Source organism: Amphibalanus amphitrite, unplaced genomic scaffold (assembly GCF_019059575.1).
Source record: "Amphibalanus amphitrite isolate SeventyFive unplaced genomic scaffold, NRLGWU_Aamphi_draft 000632F_arrow, whole genome shotgun sequence".
In the NCBI taxonomy this organism is placed as follows: domain Eukaryota; kingdom Metazoa; phylum Arthropoda; class Thecostraca; order Balanomorpha; family Balanidae; genus Amphibalanus; species Amphibalanus amphitrite.
The window spans coordinates 189,786-207,420 of NW_024882126.1; the positions used below are offsets into that span (position 1 = coordinate 189,786).

Genomic DNA, 17,635 nt, shown 5'->3' on the forward strand with positions numbered 1-17,635 from the left:
CCCGCCAGCTGTGTTCTGCGGCACAGCATGCCCGCGCTGCATTCCGTCGTTCACTGAGTCGGAAAGATTACAGAAGACAAAATTAAAAAACAGACGCTTCATGATAGCTGATCAGTCAAGATTCTCAGAGGCTTGACAGGTGGTGGCCGCAGTCACGTGATCCTCTTCCCGACCCTGTTCACCATATTCAGTAGCCTTAAAGGTAGTGTGCCAGCTTTCCTGGACCGTATGGAGTTAATGGCCCAGATAAGGAGAACCGGATTTTTAGAACTTATCCATACCTTCAAAACTCATGGAAAGGCCTTAAATTCTTCAAATTTTGAGTACCCCAGTGCGAAATTCGCCCCGATGGGTTGTCGGTCGTACCCCAACCACATTTCACACCACTATGAACAATAAATGCACACACTGAAATCGCTATTACCGATATGCTCATCCAATCAAGTTTCGATAAACCCGTTCATCATCATCTCCTGCGGTTTTGAACACGCCTGTTAGGTGGTGCGGTAGACCGCGCCCAAAGCCAGGGCCCCGGTAACGTGAGTTAGCCGAGTCGGGGCAGCGTGCGCTGACCCAAGCCGGGGCCGCGCACCCTCCCGGTGTCATGTGATAGCCCGGGGCTGCCCGCGGGGATGCGGTAGACCGCGCCCAAAGCTGCGGCCCCGGCTTGGGTCAGCGCACGCTGCCCCGACTCGGCTACCTCACGTTACCGGGGCCCTGGCTTTGGGCGCGGCTTCTGCTCATACTTTGTGGTGCGGTGGTGGTGCGTCGGGCCGCGCGCTCTGACTTCGGCCAAGATAAATGCGTCAGCTGATCATTGTCATTTCTGCCACTTGCGTGTGGTGAAATGGGGTCATAACTTAAGAGACGGCTTTTTCATATCAATTATTTTACATAAAATCATATTTTAAACCATAAATAATGTTTGACAGCCAAATAAAAGAAACAATACCAATACAGGCTTACAGTTTAAGGCTGTTGTCTACGATTAGACAGCTGATAACTCATTCCCGTACGTCGTAACATGGTCGTAACTCTAAAATGACCTTTGCTGTGCGCCCCATTCGCGATTGTTGCCGACGCCTGTTTGCAGGTCAGCCCACTACAGTTGTTATACATATCGAAAAACCGATAAACTTTTAGGCGAAAAAGGCACTATTCCAGGCCCATTTTTGATTTTTTTTGCGATATTAGGTAAAAACAGAAGCTTCTTATCCTAGGAAAAATAAAATGGGAAATCTTTCAAAGGTGGCACACTACATTTAATTAATTTTTCAAACATTTGGTAGAAGGATGGTTTAACCCTCGCCCGTATTGGTGTTTTTCCAGCCGCGAGCGTATAAGGGGGGGGGGGGGGTCCGTTGGACCCCCCCCCCCCTTGCCGTTTCGCCCCTGATCGAGCTAGAGCTTCGCGGAAAAAAACGAGCGTGTTGCCCGTGACGAGAGGAAGCCGATGATACCCAATTTTAAGGTCCTAGGTCATTGGTTGACCTTGCAGGTCAGGTCAATGACCCCCAAAGGCGGGAAAATCGGGACCTGTTAGAACGTCGTAAAGTGTGGCTGCTATGGGGTTTTTCGGGGTGCTGATCACGAATATCATGTTAGTTTTGATCACAGATGATGTCTTCATGTATTTAGGCCAGGTCGGGTCATGTCAGGTCAGGTCAACCAGTAAGGGTATTCGTAGTAGGTGGCAACCGCCTCTGACAGCTTCGTAACATGTTACGAAGGCACCAAAACCACTTCGTAAATGTTCATATGGTTGCTAAATTGGAATTCAGCTCAAAAAATTGGCCTAGAAACATGTAAAACTCGAAAAAGTGAACCGAGGTCATCAAAGGTCAATGACCTGACCTGACCTTCAGGTGACCTTGACACCCACCCTAATGCATGGGGGCAACATCATATCATATGTTTCAACGCTTGAAACCACGAAAAGACTGCAAACACGCGGCTAATGCGAGCCGACATACGCCGAATCGCGATTCCAGCCAAACATGGTCTCGAAAAGTAGGTCACAGGTCAAAGGTCATTTGGGTCAGGGTCATGAAATTTTCAGGGTAGGTGTGAAATTGATGAACGCGAAGGTACTGAAAGTTTCGTCGCGATCGGCCGCTTTTTACGCGAGTTATTCGCGAAAAACCATGGGGGGGGGTCCGTTCGACCCCCCCTATACGGGCGAGGGTTAAATTGATCCCTACAAAGCTTTATTTACTACCATCAGCTAAGACCGTAAGCTATATCGTAAGCAAAGCTTACCGTATAGCTAAGAAACAAGTTTCTGCTTGCAATATCAAACATAAGCTAAATTTAATCGTTTTTCATCATTACTATATCAGCTGACAACATTCACCTGACCTCGTCAATGTCGGCAATCTTGGCGCACTCAATAGTGTTCGAAATTTCGCAACGCTTACTTGTTGCTACGAGACTAAATACTACACACGTTATTCAACAAGTGCTTGCGAGGTTCCTGCCCAAACTTTTGAGCACAATATTTGTGTGCTAGTTAATGCAACGCGTCATAGCTGCAACATATTTCGTGAGGCTCCCAACCGCTCAACTCATCGCCTTCAAAAGAAGTGTTCTGTGTCATAATATTCATTTTTTAACCTAATGTTGGCTTAATTCATCTTATTTCGCGTGGGGATAGTCAAAATAGCGAGATCAGCAGCTGAAAGGAAGGAATAATGATCACGAGAGGGTCTTGTAAAAAGTCGCAGCGATTGCATTGAGCATTAAGTGAAGAAACAATTCGACATCCAACCACCTCAGGCGATATACACGTACGTCCCGTCCCCCACCTGGATCAACCAAGATTCTTATTTCTTACAGATACTGATCAATAAGGTCCAAGGAAATTGACAGTGTTCAAATCATGCTTTTTTACTATTACTTCACACTCCGGGAGAAACAGAAACACGCATCACATCTGCATTTCATCATTGCTCAGTTGGTGGAGCCTTTTCTTGGTTGCGGGGCAAAATGTCGTCAAACCTACATGGAGATAATCTTTTCCATTACGCAAACATTTCAAAGCTACTCAATGCGAAAAATGATTTGCTGGGGCAGCTGCCCCACCCCTCGGTAGGAAGCTCCGACCCTGGTATTCACTCTTCAAATTGCATTGAAAAGGCAACATTTTCGTTTTGTCTTTCTCCTGTCGAACATGTCACCCATCACCGGCAGTCCGCTCTACTTCTGCACGTGGTCCATGAACCAGGCGACACTGTCCGGGCTCTTCAGGCGATACTGTCCGCTCTACTTCTGCACGTGGTCCATGAACCAGGCGACACTGTCCGGGCTCTTCAGCACGCGCGGCATCTTGAACTGGTTGGCGGCCACGGCCGTGGTCTCAATGAGGTGCGAGCGGAACCGGGCAAAGGTGCCCGGCGCCACCTGGTGCACGGTCATCTTGGAGAGCTTCCTCAGCGTCCGGTAGCTGGCGTACTCCTCCGACTGCTCGCGCAGTGTCTCGTCCACCTGCCGACGGACACGCAGTCACAAACTCGGTGCAAACCAAATCAGGGGGGTGACTAATCGGTACATAAAGTAGGCCAAATAGAGACTTGAATAAATAGCGACAGGCATTTCACGACCTTCATGATAATCTTGTCATCGCACATGCTCTGGCCAGGCAGTCATTATTGGACAATAGCTGTCCCTTTTCCCAATATCCTGGGAGTTATCAAGTACCTCCACTGTGCCTCTGCAGCCTGATCTGGTGAGGCACAGACCGGCCTCTGCCTCACCGGATCGGTCTTTGTCTCAGCTGGTGTGGGAACACAGTCACTGCGTCTCAGTCGGCCTGTGTCTCAGTCTATGTCTCAGCCTGTGTCACACGCAATCAGTGTCTCACTCAGTCCGTGTCTCAGTCAGTCTGTGTCTCATTCACCGGCATGCACCTCAGTCAGCCTGTGTCTCAGTCGGTCCTTGCCTCACTCTGTGTCTCAATTTGTGTGTCAGTTTGTGTGTCGGTCCGTGTCTTAGTTGATCTGTGTCCCCGGTCTGTATCTCAGTTGGCATGTGTCTCAGTCGTCTGTATTTCAGTTGATGTGTCTTTAGGTTGGTCCGTGTCTCGCTCAGTCTGTGTCTCAGTCTGTCTGTGTCTCAGTCGGTCTGTGTCTCAGTCGCTCTGTGTATCAGTCGGTCTGTGTATCAGTCGGCCTGTGTCCCAGTCCCGACTCACCAGGTCGGTCTGTGTCTCAGTCTGTCTCAGTCTGTCCGTGTCTCAGTCGGACTGTGTCCCAGTCCCGACTCACCAGGTCGGTCTGTGTCTCAGTCTGTCTCAGTCTGTCCGTGTCTCAGTCGGCCTGTGTCCCAGTCCCGACTCACCAGAAGCCTCTTGCACCAAAATCCTCTTGCACCAATGCTTGGGTTATTTTGCATCGTATACCCAGTCTAAGTCTCAAATGTAACAATTTGCGTGCAAAATGTAGCAAGCACATGTAGGATTATGTATTGGGCTATTGCAAACAAATTTACCACCGTTAGATTAGCTTATTCTGAAACCGGTTTTTGATTTTACCTAGCTAGGTAGTTTGGTGCAAGACGCCTCTGGTCGGTCTGTGTCTCAGTCTGTGTCTCCAGTCGGTCTGTGTATCAGTCGCTCTGTGTATTAGTCGGTCTGTGTCTCAGTCGGACTGTGTCCCATTTCCAACTCACCAGGTCGGTCTGTGTCTCAGTCTGTCTCAGTCTGTCCGTGTCTCAGTCGGACTGTGTCCCATTTCCAACTCACCAGGTCGGTCTGTGTCTCAGTCTGTCTCAGTCTGTACGTGTCTCAGTCGGACTGTGTCCCAGTCCCGACTCACCAGGTCGGTCTGTGTCTCAGTCTGTCTCAGTCTGTCCGTGTCTCAGTCGGCCTGTGTCCCAGTCCCAACTCACCAGGTCGGTCTGTGTCTCTCAGTCTGTCTCAGTCTGTATGTGTCTCAGTCGGACTGTGTCCCATTTCCAACTCACCAGGTCGGTCTGTGTCTCAGCCTGTCTCAGTCTCTCCGTGTCTCAGTCGGTCTGTGTCCCATTTCCAACTCACCAGGTCGGTCTGTGTCTCAGTCTGCCTCAGTCTGTCCGTGTCTCAGTCGGACTGTGTCCCATTCCCGACACACCAGGTCGGTCTGTGTCTCAGTCTGTCTCAGTCTGTCTGTGTCTCAGTCGGACTGTGTCCCATTTCCAACTCACCAGGTCGGTCTGTGTCTCGGTCTGTCTCAGTCTGTCCGTGTCTCAGTCGGACTGTGTCCCAGTCCCGACTCACCAGGTCGGTCTGAGTCTCGGTCAGCGGCTCGCCCTCCAGCTCGATGAAGAGGATATAGCAGAGGCTGAGGTCGCCCTGGCGGCGCAGTGCGAACTGGCTGACGGCCGCCGTGTAGTCCTTCAGCTGGGAGGGCCACTGCCGGGCGGCGTCGCGCAGCGCGCGGAACAACACCTCCTCAGAGGTCTTCTCGCCGCAGACGTTCAGCGACTGGCCCGACCTGGGGAACCCGAGGACAGGTCACGAGCCGCAGACGTTCAGCGACTGGCCCGACCTGGGGAACCCGAGGACAGGTCACGAGCCGCAGACGTTCGGCGATTGGCCCGACCTGAGGAACCCGAGGACAGTTCAGGGGCCGCAGACGTTCAGAGACTGGCCCGACCTGGGGAACCCGACGACAGGTCATGTGCAGCTGCGTGTAAATTGGTGAATCGGCGACAGGCAAAGTAAAGGACATTAAGCATAGTCTGTTGCTACAGGAGATCAATTGATAGAGCGGTATAAAATGGTAGAATGATACCAAAAACCCGGGGTGCGCCAGGAACGATCTACGAGCAATCAAGCGATGTGTGGCTACTGGCTGCAAATACAAAGACCTGAATAAACTGCATCCACATTTTATACAAAACAATCCAAAATATGCTTTATCCTATTAAAAATGTTTCGACACATTAGCTCACGTGTTGTGCTAAAGATATTTGCATCCGGTCAGCATCCGGTGAAAAAAAAAACATTCTATAAAAGCATATCACGCAAGGGTGGCCCGTCTATAGCAGAGCTCGGCTTACGCCTGAATCTTTGTATCACGAAGGAGTGACCCATATGCAGAGGAGCGCAGACTGCGCCTGTATCTACATATGTATTGCGGCAGCAGTGACGCACTTATAGAGGAGCTCGGCCTGCGCCTATATGTCTGTACTACGGCGGAAGTAACCCACCTGTAGAGGAACTCGATCTGCGGCGCCTGCTGGTAGAAGCCCACCACCTTGATGACGTCTCCGACGCGGTACCGGTAGAAGCCCGACGAGTTGGTGATGATGATCTCGTACTCTTTGCCGACCTCCAGCTCGTGGCCGAGCAGCAGGTCCCGGCGGTCGATTTCGCCGAGCTCCGGGATCCGGTCGTGGACGATGGGCAGGAACTCGTAGAACATGATGTCGGGAATGAGCGTGTAGCGCGGCGGCCCGGTCCAGCTGTCGATGTTGGAGCCCATGTAGCCCTCCGAGGCGCTGTACGTGAAGCTGAGCATGGGGATGTCGGGTCCAAGCAGGTAGCGCGCCTCGCGGTAGTACGTCTCGTTGGTGCTGCCCGACCAGATGCCGCTGGTGCGATCCATCTGCGGCCAGAGGCGCGGCACGATACCGGCCATGCCCTTGGCGAACTCACGCTCGACCTCGTCGGCCCGCTGCGGCGTCGGCCTCAGGTGGCGGTTCAGCTCCTCCCTCACGTCGGGCGGTATGTTCAGGTCCTCCTTGATGCGGCCGCGGCGCATGTCGCGCAGTAGGTCCGGCAGGTTCTGCTGGATGCGGCGCATCAACGTCAGGAAGTTGAACACGAACACTGTGCGCAGCACGCTGATGTGCTTGTCGCAGAGGCCGAAAAGTGCGTGGATGTAGTGAGATTCGAACTCGCTCTTCACCTGCTGGCCGACGAGTGGCGTGGTGAACAGCTCCGCCGTCAGCGTGTTCATGCGCGCGTAGACGACGTGCGCGGCGGCGCTGACGGTGTAGCCGCCCTTGGTCTTCTCCAGCACACGGCCGTTGTTCACGTTGAGAATGCGCCTCAGATTCCAGGGGAAATGGCGGCGAACGACCCACTGCAGCGGGCCAAACAGCACCTGGTTCTGCATGTCCCTAGCGGCCTGCTGAGACATCGGGATCCGCTTGTTTCTGCCGGTAGTTCCTGAGGATGTGATGAAAATGAAGACGTCATCCGTGTCGCCAAGGAGGGCTGATTTCTCCCCGTCGGCCAGACGGTTGACGTAGTCCTCCATTTGCGGGAAGTCAAACAACGGCATACTCCGTCGGAAGTCTGACACGCTGCGGATGGAGGAAAAATCGTTGTCTCTTCCGAAGCCTGTATTTTCTGAGCGGCGGATCCGGTCCATCAGGAAAATTGATTGCGCCTGAAAATAGGCCCATAATGTTATACTCTTAGCTTGCGAAATAAACCCCAGAATGTCTTATTGATCCTTTTTCTTTTGCATAAATTTAGTCCGAACCTTTTGATTGGAGGGATTCACAAGGACAGAGCCGCCGCTAAGCGAAGCTTGTTGCGTTGACCCTGCCCTCTACCCTCCGATCGCGCAATTCCGGTTCTATGGCAGAATTTAGAGTCCAAAGTTCAACGTGCGCACATAGCCGCGCACGGCCGGTCCCCTCACTAACTTCGCCTGGCTACGCATGCCAATAACCGCAACCATACCTGTCAGGAGGCCCATACCTAAATGTCAAGCACCCGTCGCGCTTCGAACCCGCACTGTTGTAACCGGGAACGCGTGCTCTCACCACGCGGAGACCGCTCTACCGACTGAGCTACAGGACCGGCTATTGTGTAACGCTCTACCGACTATTGTGTAACATCAAATCACGAGAGCCGCTGGGTAACTTCAATTAAAATGCCCCAAAGACAATTGTCACGTTAAAGTCACAGTTTTCATGTCACTAGCAAAACCCTTGACAAAAACGTCCGAGATGTGGTTTAACCCTCGCCCGTATTGGTGTTTTTCCATCCGTGAACGTATGGGGGGGGGGCGTCCGTTGCCCCTTTGCCGTTTCGCCCCTGATCGACCTAGAGCTTCGCCGTTCGCGGAAAAAAACGAGCGTGTTGCCCGTGACGAGAGGAAGCCGATGATACCCAATTTTAAGGTCCTACGTCATCGGTTGACATTCTAGGTCAGGTCAATGACCCAAAAGTTGGTAAAATCGGGACCTATTAGAACGTTGTTAAGTGTGGCTGCTATGAGAGTTTTCAGGGTGCTGATCACGAATATCATGTTAGCTTTGATTACAGCTGATATCTTGATGCATTTACGCCAGGTCGGGTCAGGTAAGGTCAGGTCAGGTCAGGTCAGGTCAGGTCAGGTCAACCAGTAGGGGTCCTGCCGAGTATTCGTAATAGGTGTCAACTAGTGATGTCAATTACGGAAAATCGGAATACCGATACCAAACCAATTATCAACCAAAACTGTGGAGAAATACCGAAACCAAACCAACTTGGGAACATGAGGAAAATACCAACTTTTTACCGATCTCTTAGCCTCTTAAACATTAGCGAGGGTTCATGATACCAACAAAATACCAAACACATTAGGATTGAAATACCAAATACCGAGTTGATATCGGTTTGGTATCGGTATACCAAAAAGTCGATATCCGATTGACATATCTAGTGTCAACCGCCTCTGAGAGCTTCGTTATATGTTACGAAGGTACCAAAACTGCCTCGTAAATGTTCATATGGTTGCTAAATTCGAATTCAGCTCCAAAAACTAGACTAGAAACATGTAAAACTGGAAAAAGTGAACCGAGGTCATCAAAGGTCAATGACCTGACCTGAACTTCAAGTGATCTTGACACCCACCCTGATGCATGGGAACAACATCATATCACCTGTTTGAACGTTTGAAACCACGAAAAGACTGCAAACGCGCGGCTAATCCGAGCCGACAAACATGGCCTTTAACCCGCGCGGGGCTGGGGGGTAAATTTTACCCCCCCCCCCTCGCGAATTTTTGCAATATCTCAAAAACGGCGGCGCGCAGCGCCGCCAAACTTTCAGTACCTTTTCTTACATCAATTTGACACGTTCCCTGAAAATTTGAGCGAAATCCGTCGGAAAATGTTTGAGAAATTGACGTTTTACAGACGTCATGTTCGCCATTTTCGCCTCAAAAACGGCAAAAGTTCAAACGCCGCTAACATCTTCATTTTTAAAGGAATCAAGACGTAACAAAAAAAGATATACGTAATTCTACTTTGTCTATCAAATGGCTATCTCGGATTTTTGAAAATTTTGGATTTTGGCCTAAATTTTTTTTAAAAAAAACTGACTTTTTTGGGAAAATAGCTATAAAATCCAAAATTTTGAGTGTATCGAAAAAAACGGAATATATGTCAGAGAAGTGGTCTATGTGCACCTACATACCAAGTTTTAGAAGAATCGGTTCAAAAACGTGGGAGTTATTCAAAATTGTATGACGTCACGACACACAAAAATTTTGAAAAATGACTTTTTTTGGAAGTTCTAGACCTCGTACGGAAACAAAAATAGCACCATTCGATTCGCCGTGAAAAACTGCATCAGATAGACACCTTTTTAGGCCTTAACCCGCGCGGGGCTGGGGTCTCCAGCCGAACGCGCGGGGCTGGGGGGGGGGTAAATTTTACCCCCCCTGTTATCTCCCGAACTAATGGTCCGATTTGGAAAATTCAAACGCCAATGGAAAGCTCTCATCACGAACTACTAAAAACATGTACTTAATTTAAATTTTGAGGTCAAGGTCAAGGTCAGGTCAAGGGTACAAATTGCAAGTTTTTACAGTATCGGCCTTGCACCGTAGTTGCCGAAGAATGGAGTCATGGACTGAGACTGATCGCCCAAAACGTGTTCTTAGGCTACCAAGACAATATTAGTTGCATACAATATCATTCAGAGGTCAAGGTCAAGGTCAGGTCAGGTCAGGTCAGGTCACCAAAAAACAAAATATAGAAAAGGGCATGTGCGACACATGTTTTATGGGTCATTTTACTCATAGAATTCAATAGGCACACTCAATAAGTGATATGGACCACCTCTGGATGAATTTCAGGTCGAGGTCAGGTCAAGGTCAGGTCAAGTGAGGTCAAATTTTGAAGTTGGTTGTTAAGGCCTAAAAAGGTGTCTATCTGATGCAGTTTTTCACGGCGAATCGAATGGTGCTATTTTTGTTTCCGTACGAGGTCTAGAATTTCCAAAAAAGTCATTTTTCAAAAAATTTGTGTGTCGTGACGTCATAAAATTTTGAATAACTCCCACATTTTTGAACCGATTCTTCTAAAATTTGGTATGTAGGTGCACATAGACCACTTCTCTGACATATATTCCGGTTTTTTCGATAGACTCAAAATTTTGGATTTTATAATGATTTTCCCAAAAAAATCAGTTTTTTGAAAAAATTTAGGCCAAAATCCAAAATTTTCAAAAAACCGAGATAGCCATTTGATAGACAAAGTAAAATTACGTATAACCTTTTTTGTTACGTCTTGATTCCTTTAAAAATGAAGATGTTAGCGGCGTTTGAACTTTTGCCGTTTTTGAGGCGAAAATGGCGAACATGACGTCACTAAAACGTCAATTTCTCAAAAATTTTCCGACGGATTTCGCTCAAATTTTCAGGGAAGGTGTCAAATTGATGTAAGAAAAGGTACTGAAAGTTTGGCGGCGCTGCGCGCCGCCGTTTTTGAGATATCGCAAAAATTCGCGAGGGGGGGTAAAATTTACCCCCCCCCCCAGCCCCGCGCGGGTTAACAACCAACTTCAAAATTTGACCTCACTTGACCTGACCTTGACCTGACCTCGACCTGAAATTCATCCAGAGGTGGTCCATACCACTTATTGAGTGTGCCTATAGAATTCTATGAGTAAAATGACCCATAAAACATGTGTCGCACATGCCCTTTTCTATATTTTGTTTTTGGTGACCTGACCTGACCTGACCTGACCTTGACCTTGACCTCTGAATGATATTGTATGCAACGAATATTGTCTTGGTAGCCTAAGAACACGTTTTGGGCGATCAGTCTCAGTCCATGACTCCATTCTTCGGCAACTACGGTGCAAGGCCGATACTGTAGGAACTTGCAATTTGTACCCTTGACCTGACCTTGACCTTGACCTCAAACTTAAAATTAAGTACATGTTTTTAGTTGTTCGTGATGAGATCTTTCGATTGGCGTTTGAAGTTTCCAAATCGGACCATTAGTTCGGGAGATAACAGGGGGGTAAAATTTACCCCCCCCCCAGCCCCGCGCGTTCGGCTGGAGACCCCAGCCCCGCGCGGGTTAAAAGTAGGTCACAGGTCAGAGGTCATTTGCGTCAGGGTCATGAAATTTTAAGGATATGTGTAAAATTAATTAACGCGAGGGTACTGAAAGCTTCGTCGCGATCAGCCGCTTTTTACGCGAGTTATTCGCGAAAAACCGAGGGATGGTTCCGTTCGACCTCCTCCTCCCCTATTCGGGCGAGGGTTGAGAGCTCAGTCATGGCTCAGTTGTGACATAAGCCGAAAAGTTATTCCACGCTTTACAGACATGCAATAAGATTCATAAATATGCTACGGTTAGGCAAAAGCAATACTTTCTTACCTGCTCAAAGCTTCGGACATCCCTTTCGAACTTCTTGTGCATGCGGTACATTTTGATGCTGCTCAGCTGGGTGAGAACATAGAGTTTCAGGAGGTCCGGCCAGCTGATCTCTCTGGAGTAGCCGCGTCGCTTCAGGTCCACGAAGGCCAGCAGGAGTATCACGGCTACTCCTGGAAATAGAACGGGCCAACCTTGTCACCAAATTCAACTGCTTTCTACGTTTTCTACGACTTTTTGAAGTCCACTTGCCAGGTTCGAACCATGCCGTAGACTACTGTATCACTGTACTACATGAAAAAGCCTGTCTTGCATAACGGCCCGAAAACTGTCATTTGCATCAAACCGCATCCGCTTCTAAACATCGCACCCCTCGAAACTCTACCGTCTGCTAGTCATTGTGGAATAACTTCCGCTATTTGACGAAATTCTAGACCTCTACAATAGGTACAATAGGTAAACTGTGTACATTATGCACACAACGAGGACTTTAGCCATGGCCCACGGGAGCGCTTACGCACCTTACAGCGGGAACGTTCGAGAACGGCTCGAGGGTGGCAGACTGTGATTATGGGCCTTGATTTGTCAAACAATTCCAGTCATGGAGTGCTTTTTTAATTTATTGTCACGTAAATTCAAGGCCCTAAAGCTATACCTTAACCCGCGCCGGGCCGGTGCTCTGAGATTCCGCGCCGGGCCGCGGGGGGTGTTTGAACACCCCCCCCCCCTTCTAACTCGGCTCCTCGGCCACGTAGCGACTTGCGATAAGCGGCAATCGAAAGAACGTCAAAAATAAGGACGAAAACACTTCGGTCATTTTTTGGGTCAGGTCAAAGGTCAGGTCACCAGAGGTCACCAAAGGTAAAATGTTGACTATTTCAACATTTTGGAAACTGCCAACGGCTATCTCGGGAACCGATAGAGCTACAGCGCCGCAAAAAAGCGCATTCGATAGCCCTTTTACAGACCTTTCTAAGTAATGTTCTCAGATTTGACCTCAGGTCAACGGTTTAGCCTCCAGAGGGCAAAAACTCCAAAAATAGCCGTTTTTACGAAAAACGTTTTTTCGGCAATAACTTTTGACTCAAAAGAGCTATGACATTACTTTTGCCAGCATCGTGTTCCTCTCGTCGAGACGCGTCGAATGAACTATAATTTGACCTTGAAAGGTCAACTTGAAAATTTGACCTCAGGTCAAGGTCATGACCTGACCGGAAAAGGTCATGTTGCATATCAGTCGAACCGCAACGTCGAGCCGAACACATCTAAGGCGTTTTCAGCGCTCTAGCACGCCTCTATCAGAAGTTATCATCGAAAAACTGTTAGATTCTGTTCGTGACCTGAGATGACCTCGGGGACATAACGAGGGGTCACAGTTGCCATTTTCTGGTTCAGTGTGTCTATTTTACCTACATCTCGATGTTTGAGAGTGTCTAGAATAGCGTTCGTGCAAAACAGACGCTTTTCAATTTTCTCCCATTGACTTATAACGGAGAGGCTGCAAAATTGACCTGACCTTAGGTCACCGATATCAAAATTCCGAGATATACATTTTATAGATAGTGTTGCTCTTATCAATCGCTGAAAGTTTCAAGGCAATCGTTCAGTCGGTGTAGCTATGACGAGCATTCTTATTTTTTTATGAGGTGAGGTCACTTGGCGTGACCTGGTGACCTGACCTAAGGTGACCTGGGTCTGAAATTTTCACAACATGTGCGGAAAAGATGCACGAACAGGTGTGCCAAAAACGGCGGCGCGGAGCGCCGCCGTTTTTGAGATATCTGCGAAAAACCGCAAGGGGGGTGTTCAAACACACACACCCCCCCGCCCGGCGCGGGTTAAATTAGGTGCCAACAAGGGATTTTGCAAAAGCCAGTCAGCATGATGACCGGTGTCTTCGTACATTTTCTATCAATGTCGCCACTGCGACTGTCGCGTACAGTAGGTCCACAAGATAAGTCCTCTCCGTATGCGGGCAGGTGAGGCCTGAGTAGCGTTCAGGCGCTAACTGCCCACTGCTGACCCGCATACGGCGGGGACTTATTTTGTAGACCTACTGTACCTACGCATACGGCGGGGACTACAAAATAAATCCCCGCCGTATGCGGGTCATCAGTGGGCAGTTAGCTCCTGAACGCTACTCAGGCCTCACCTGCCCGCATACGGAGAGGACTTATCTTGTGGACCTACTGTACGACACGGTCGCTGCCAGGGCACCATCAGCCACCGGTATCGGTATCGGCTTAGGGGCGCTGGTGTTCCTTAGGTGTGGTACTGTTTGTCTGTCTGAGGAGGCTGTACCGCAACACAAAAGCGTCGCATTCAGAGCGTGACTTTGTCGCATGTATTGTCACTAATGCAGGGCACTACGATCGACTGACACCCCTGCCAAGTGAGCTGCGATGGCTGTGAGTGGACGACATGATCTGCGAGCCCGATGCCATGGTGATCAGAAGTATCCTGTGAACAGGTGGAGCTTTAAGTAAACTGTCCAAAGAACGCACCTCGCGTCTTGTCCAGGCTACTCATTCATCTATGTATTTATTCATTGCCTGATGATGTCCAATGCTGGATGAAGACTCAGCATTCAACCGAAGTTCATCAACAACCAGTAGTAGGCTGCGACATTTAAAGGGACCCTCCCACCTTAACATTAGATTTGAGTTGAGATAGCCAAAATGGGGTCCCTGGCTCACAATTACCGGTTTCGGCACTCACAACATCGAGAAATGCCTTAAATCGGAAATATTGAATTTCAAAATTGCAGCATTTTGATTCAGAGGGGCTAATGCATAGGAATACCCCTCTGAATGTGTGACGTCAGCGCAGATATCTAGCGATTTTTAAATGTTTGACTAAAACGTTTTGTAGCACGCGGTGGTATATGCTGCTTTGCGCGCAACAAATGCCGCACTTTCAAATAAAGTCGCAGGAACAGTGGAGATTCCAAAAGTAAACAAAAGCAAAAGTCTAATATCTTGAGAACCGGTGAATATTTTTCGATGAAATTTGGTAGATATTCGTTTTTGCTCTTTCTGAACCGAGCGACATCACTTTCATGCCAATTCATTAACTTTTTTGAAGGTGGGAGGGTCCCTTTAACAAGTTTTGCGTTCCCTCGCTACCCGTATTTGTTAATTAGAACCTTTTTTTACAACCTTTTTACACTCGTATGATAAAATAGATGTCATCGAGTTCACCGTCTAAAATTGCCCAAAACATATGTCTTGATAATAGTTGACAATTGACATATATTTCACAATAGCGTATATCCTATTCAAACATGTGAAAAAACATACCTATGTCATATGCCAAGTGCCGCAAATGCCAACTTCGATTTTCGGGGTCTTCTTACCTGATTGACCTGGCCTTGACCCGAACCTATGCTAAACTGACCCCTGCGAGAAACTGATACCTACCTGTGTAGTGTAGCACTTAGAATGAAAGATTTTGCACATTCCTGACAAAGTGTGTGACGACAGACGCCCATTACGCGGTCCTTTAGTCCATGCTACTGAACGCCCAATTTCAGGTGTTTGACCTGACCTTGACCCGACCCGTCTGCCGTGCAAAGGCAAAAACGATTACGTCAGGTCAGGTTCAATTACATCAGGCTATAGGCTAGCCTAAAGTAATCGTTTTTGCTTTTGCACGACAGCCTTGACCTCGAAATTCAACTTAAAAGTAATTATCAGAAGCGCCTTGTGGCGTCCATTCGTTTCCCGCCTCGCAAGATTCGCTGGCTTATTGGTTCTCGTGTTATCGACTGGGGGCGTCTAACGCCCCCCCCCCCCCAACAAATGGTGAGGGACAAAATACTCCAGCAATTGCCAGGTTAAAGAGCTATCGAATGCGCTTTTCTGCGGAGCTCTAGCTGTATTCGTTCCTGAGTTATGCGCCGATTTGCCAAAAAGTATTGAGATAGGCATAATTTCACATTTGTGACCTTATCATCAGTCATCATCATGTACCTATCGTGAAATAAGGAGTCATGAGCAGGATATGCAACGCGGTGCAAAAGCACTACGTGCTTATATCGAGGCACCGCCCCCATCACCCACACATACATACTTCAGATATCACATCCCCCAAACATCCGTCTCACACACGACTGGCGGCCACTCCCCCGTGCCCGCCGGCCCAACGTATTTACATCGCGGCAGCGTTTTCTCAAACCCGCAGTGGGTGTGTTCTGCTCAATCAGCGTTTTTTTTTCCGCTCACATCAGCTCACGACGACCTCTGGTGGGCTGACCTTTGACTGGACCTAAAAATCGACCGAAATGTCTCCTTCATTATTTTTGACACCCTGCGAACGCCGCTCGTCGGGTGTCGTTACGTGGCCCAGGAGCCGAGTCGGACAGGGGATCTGCGCTACCCAGCGCGGCATAGGGTTCTCAAAGTTTGATGTAGCTGGCATAAAGCGTTTAGGAGATATTGTACAAACACGGGAGCAGAGTGCAGATTCTGCCAATCATAGTGACCGATTGTCTGTGGCGTTCCGTTATCTAATCTACCGTTGGCCGGCCGCGTCCCATTGACACCCAGAGCCATACAGAGTGCAGATACCGGTCCTGAGTGGCGCGTTATCGTTATCTGCTTCTACCGGGCTTTCCGCTGCAAGGCACTGGGACAGGCTGCGGTAACACGACTGTAGCCGCCCGTCTGAGCTCCAGATGGACAGGCTGCGGTAACACGACTGTAGCCGCCCGTCTGAGCTCCAGATGGACAGGCTGGGCTAACGCGACTGTAGCCGCCCGTCTGAGCTCCAGATGGACAGGCTGGGCTAACGCGACTGTAGCCGCCCGTCTGAGCTCCAGATGGACAGGCTGCGGTAACACGACTGTAGCCGCCCGTCTGAGCTCCAGATGGACAGGCTGCGGTAACACGACTGTAGCCGCCCGTCTGTGCTTCAGATGGACAGTAGGGTGCATCAAATTATAATGTTATTTTTCAAAATTGATAATTTGATCTGTCTGGGTCAAATTTTTGTTCGAATGTGAGTAAAGACAAGATATGTTCAGTTTTGTAAAAATTCATTGATGTTTACAGGTCCCACAGAGACGATCAATCATTGGGTAACTGTATATTGTGGCTTTACGAGTAATCACACACTCATCACTACCAGTAAAACGCCTTTTGGGCGAAGAACGAGCGAGCGAGATAGTGAGCCCTGCACGTGCGGAAGGGCGAGAGGGTACTTCCAACAGGCTTGCGCATAGCACCCTTCTAACCGGTCGCTAGCGGTGTGCCAAATTTGAATGCAATCGGCCCAGCCGTTCCTGAGATCTGGAAGCGGCATTCTGCACGTGCGCACGTGCAAACGGGGTCCAAACTGACTTTTGCACGGCACCCTACTAGGTCCCCAACCGTGTACCAAATTTGAGCGCAATCGGCCCAGCCGTTCTCGAGATCTGGAAGCGCCCCCTGCACGTGCGCACGTGCAGTAGCACCTTAACCGCAACACATGGGAATGCATTGCCTGGTGGGTGCCTACCTGTATGCCAAGTTTCAGCGAAATCGCCCCAGTAATTACCGTGTTATTAAAATGGGAACAAATTTGACACCTCTTATTGTTGTATTTTGCACGTGCACTGGGGGTGACCCACATGCATCGAGAGTATCCTATTTTTGGTAGAAGAGATGCTGCTACCCTACAAAAATTACCGCAAGCCAATCGCCCAAGCGGCTGCTGAGATATGAGCCTCTCAAAATCACTAGGTACTTTTGCAAAACAGCTTGAACACCCTTGACTTTTCACGTGGCACGTGCCACGACGGTCAATGAAATGTATCAAAAGTAGTCAATTACGGGGTAGAAGGGATGGGGCTACCCAACAAAGAAGACCGCAGGCCAATCGGTCCAGCGGTTGCTGAGATATAAGCCTCTCAAAAGCGTTACAGGCCGGGCCGGGCCGCTCATACTGAGATTTTTCCGTTATATTGAAAAGACTCACTTCGCTCGCTGCGCTCGCTCGCTCGTAATAACCAGGTGCGTAGAAGTTTGCCACTCGCTGAGACACGTTGCCTGCGTCCCTTCGCTGCTCT

At 49.1% G+C, this 17,635-nt stretch overlaps 1 protein-coding gene across 2 annotated transcripts in view; it reads right to left on the reverse strand.

The window, feature by feature from the left end:
- Positions 1–2,590: 2,590 nt before the first annotated feature.
- Positions 2,591–17,635, reverse strand: part of LOC122363644 (probable indole-3-acetic acid-amido synthetase GH3.9) — a 36,247-nt gene continuing 21,202 nt past the window's right edge. Inside the window, exons 2-6 of one of the 2 annotated variants that reach the window (XM_043333159.1) lie at positions 11,593–11,762; positions 6,187–7,373; positions 5,252–5,468; positions 3,287–3,483; positions 2,591–3,220 (exon numbers count right to left, since the gene is read on the reverse strand). In XM_043333159.1, the coding sequence (XP_043189094.1) occupies positions 3,196–3,220; positions 3,287–3,483; positions 5,252–5,468; positions 6,187–7,373; positions 11,593–11,762 (1,796 nt within the window). In that variant the 3' untranslated portion in view covers positions 2,591–3,195. Of the gene's footprint in view, positions 3,484–5,251; positions 5,469–6,186; positions 7,374–11,592; positions 11,763–17,635 lie in introns of both variants that reach the window. The other variant, XM_043333158.1, reaches the window with a different exon arrangement.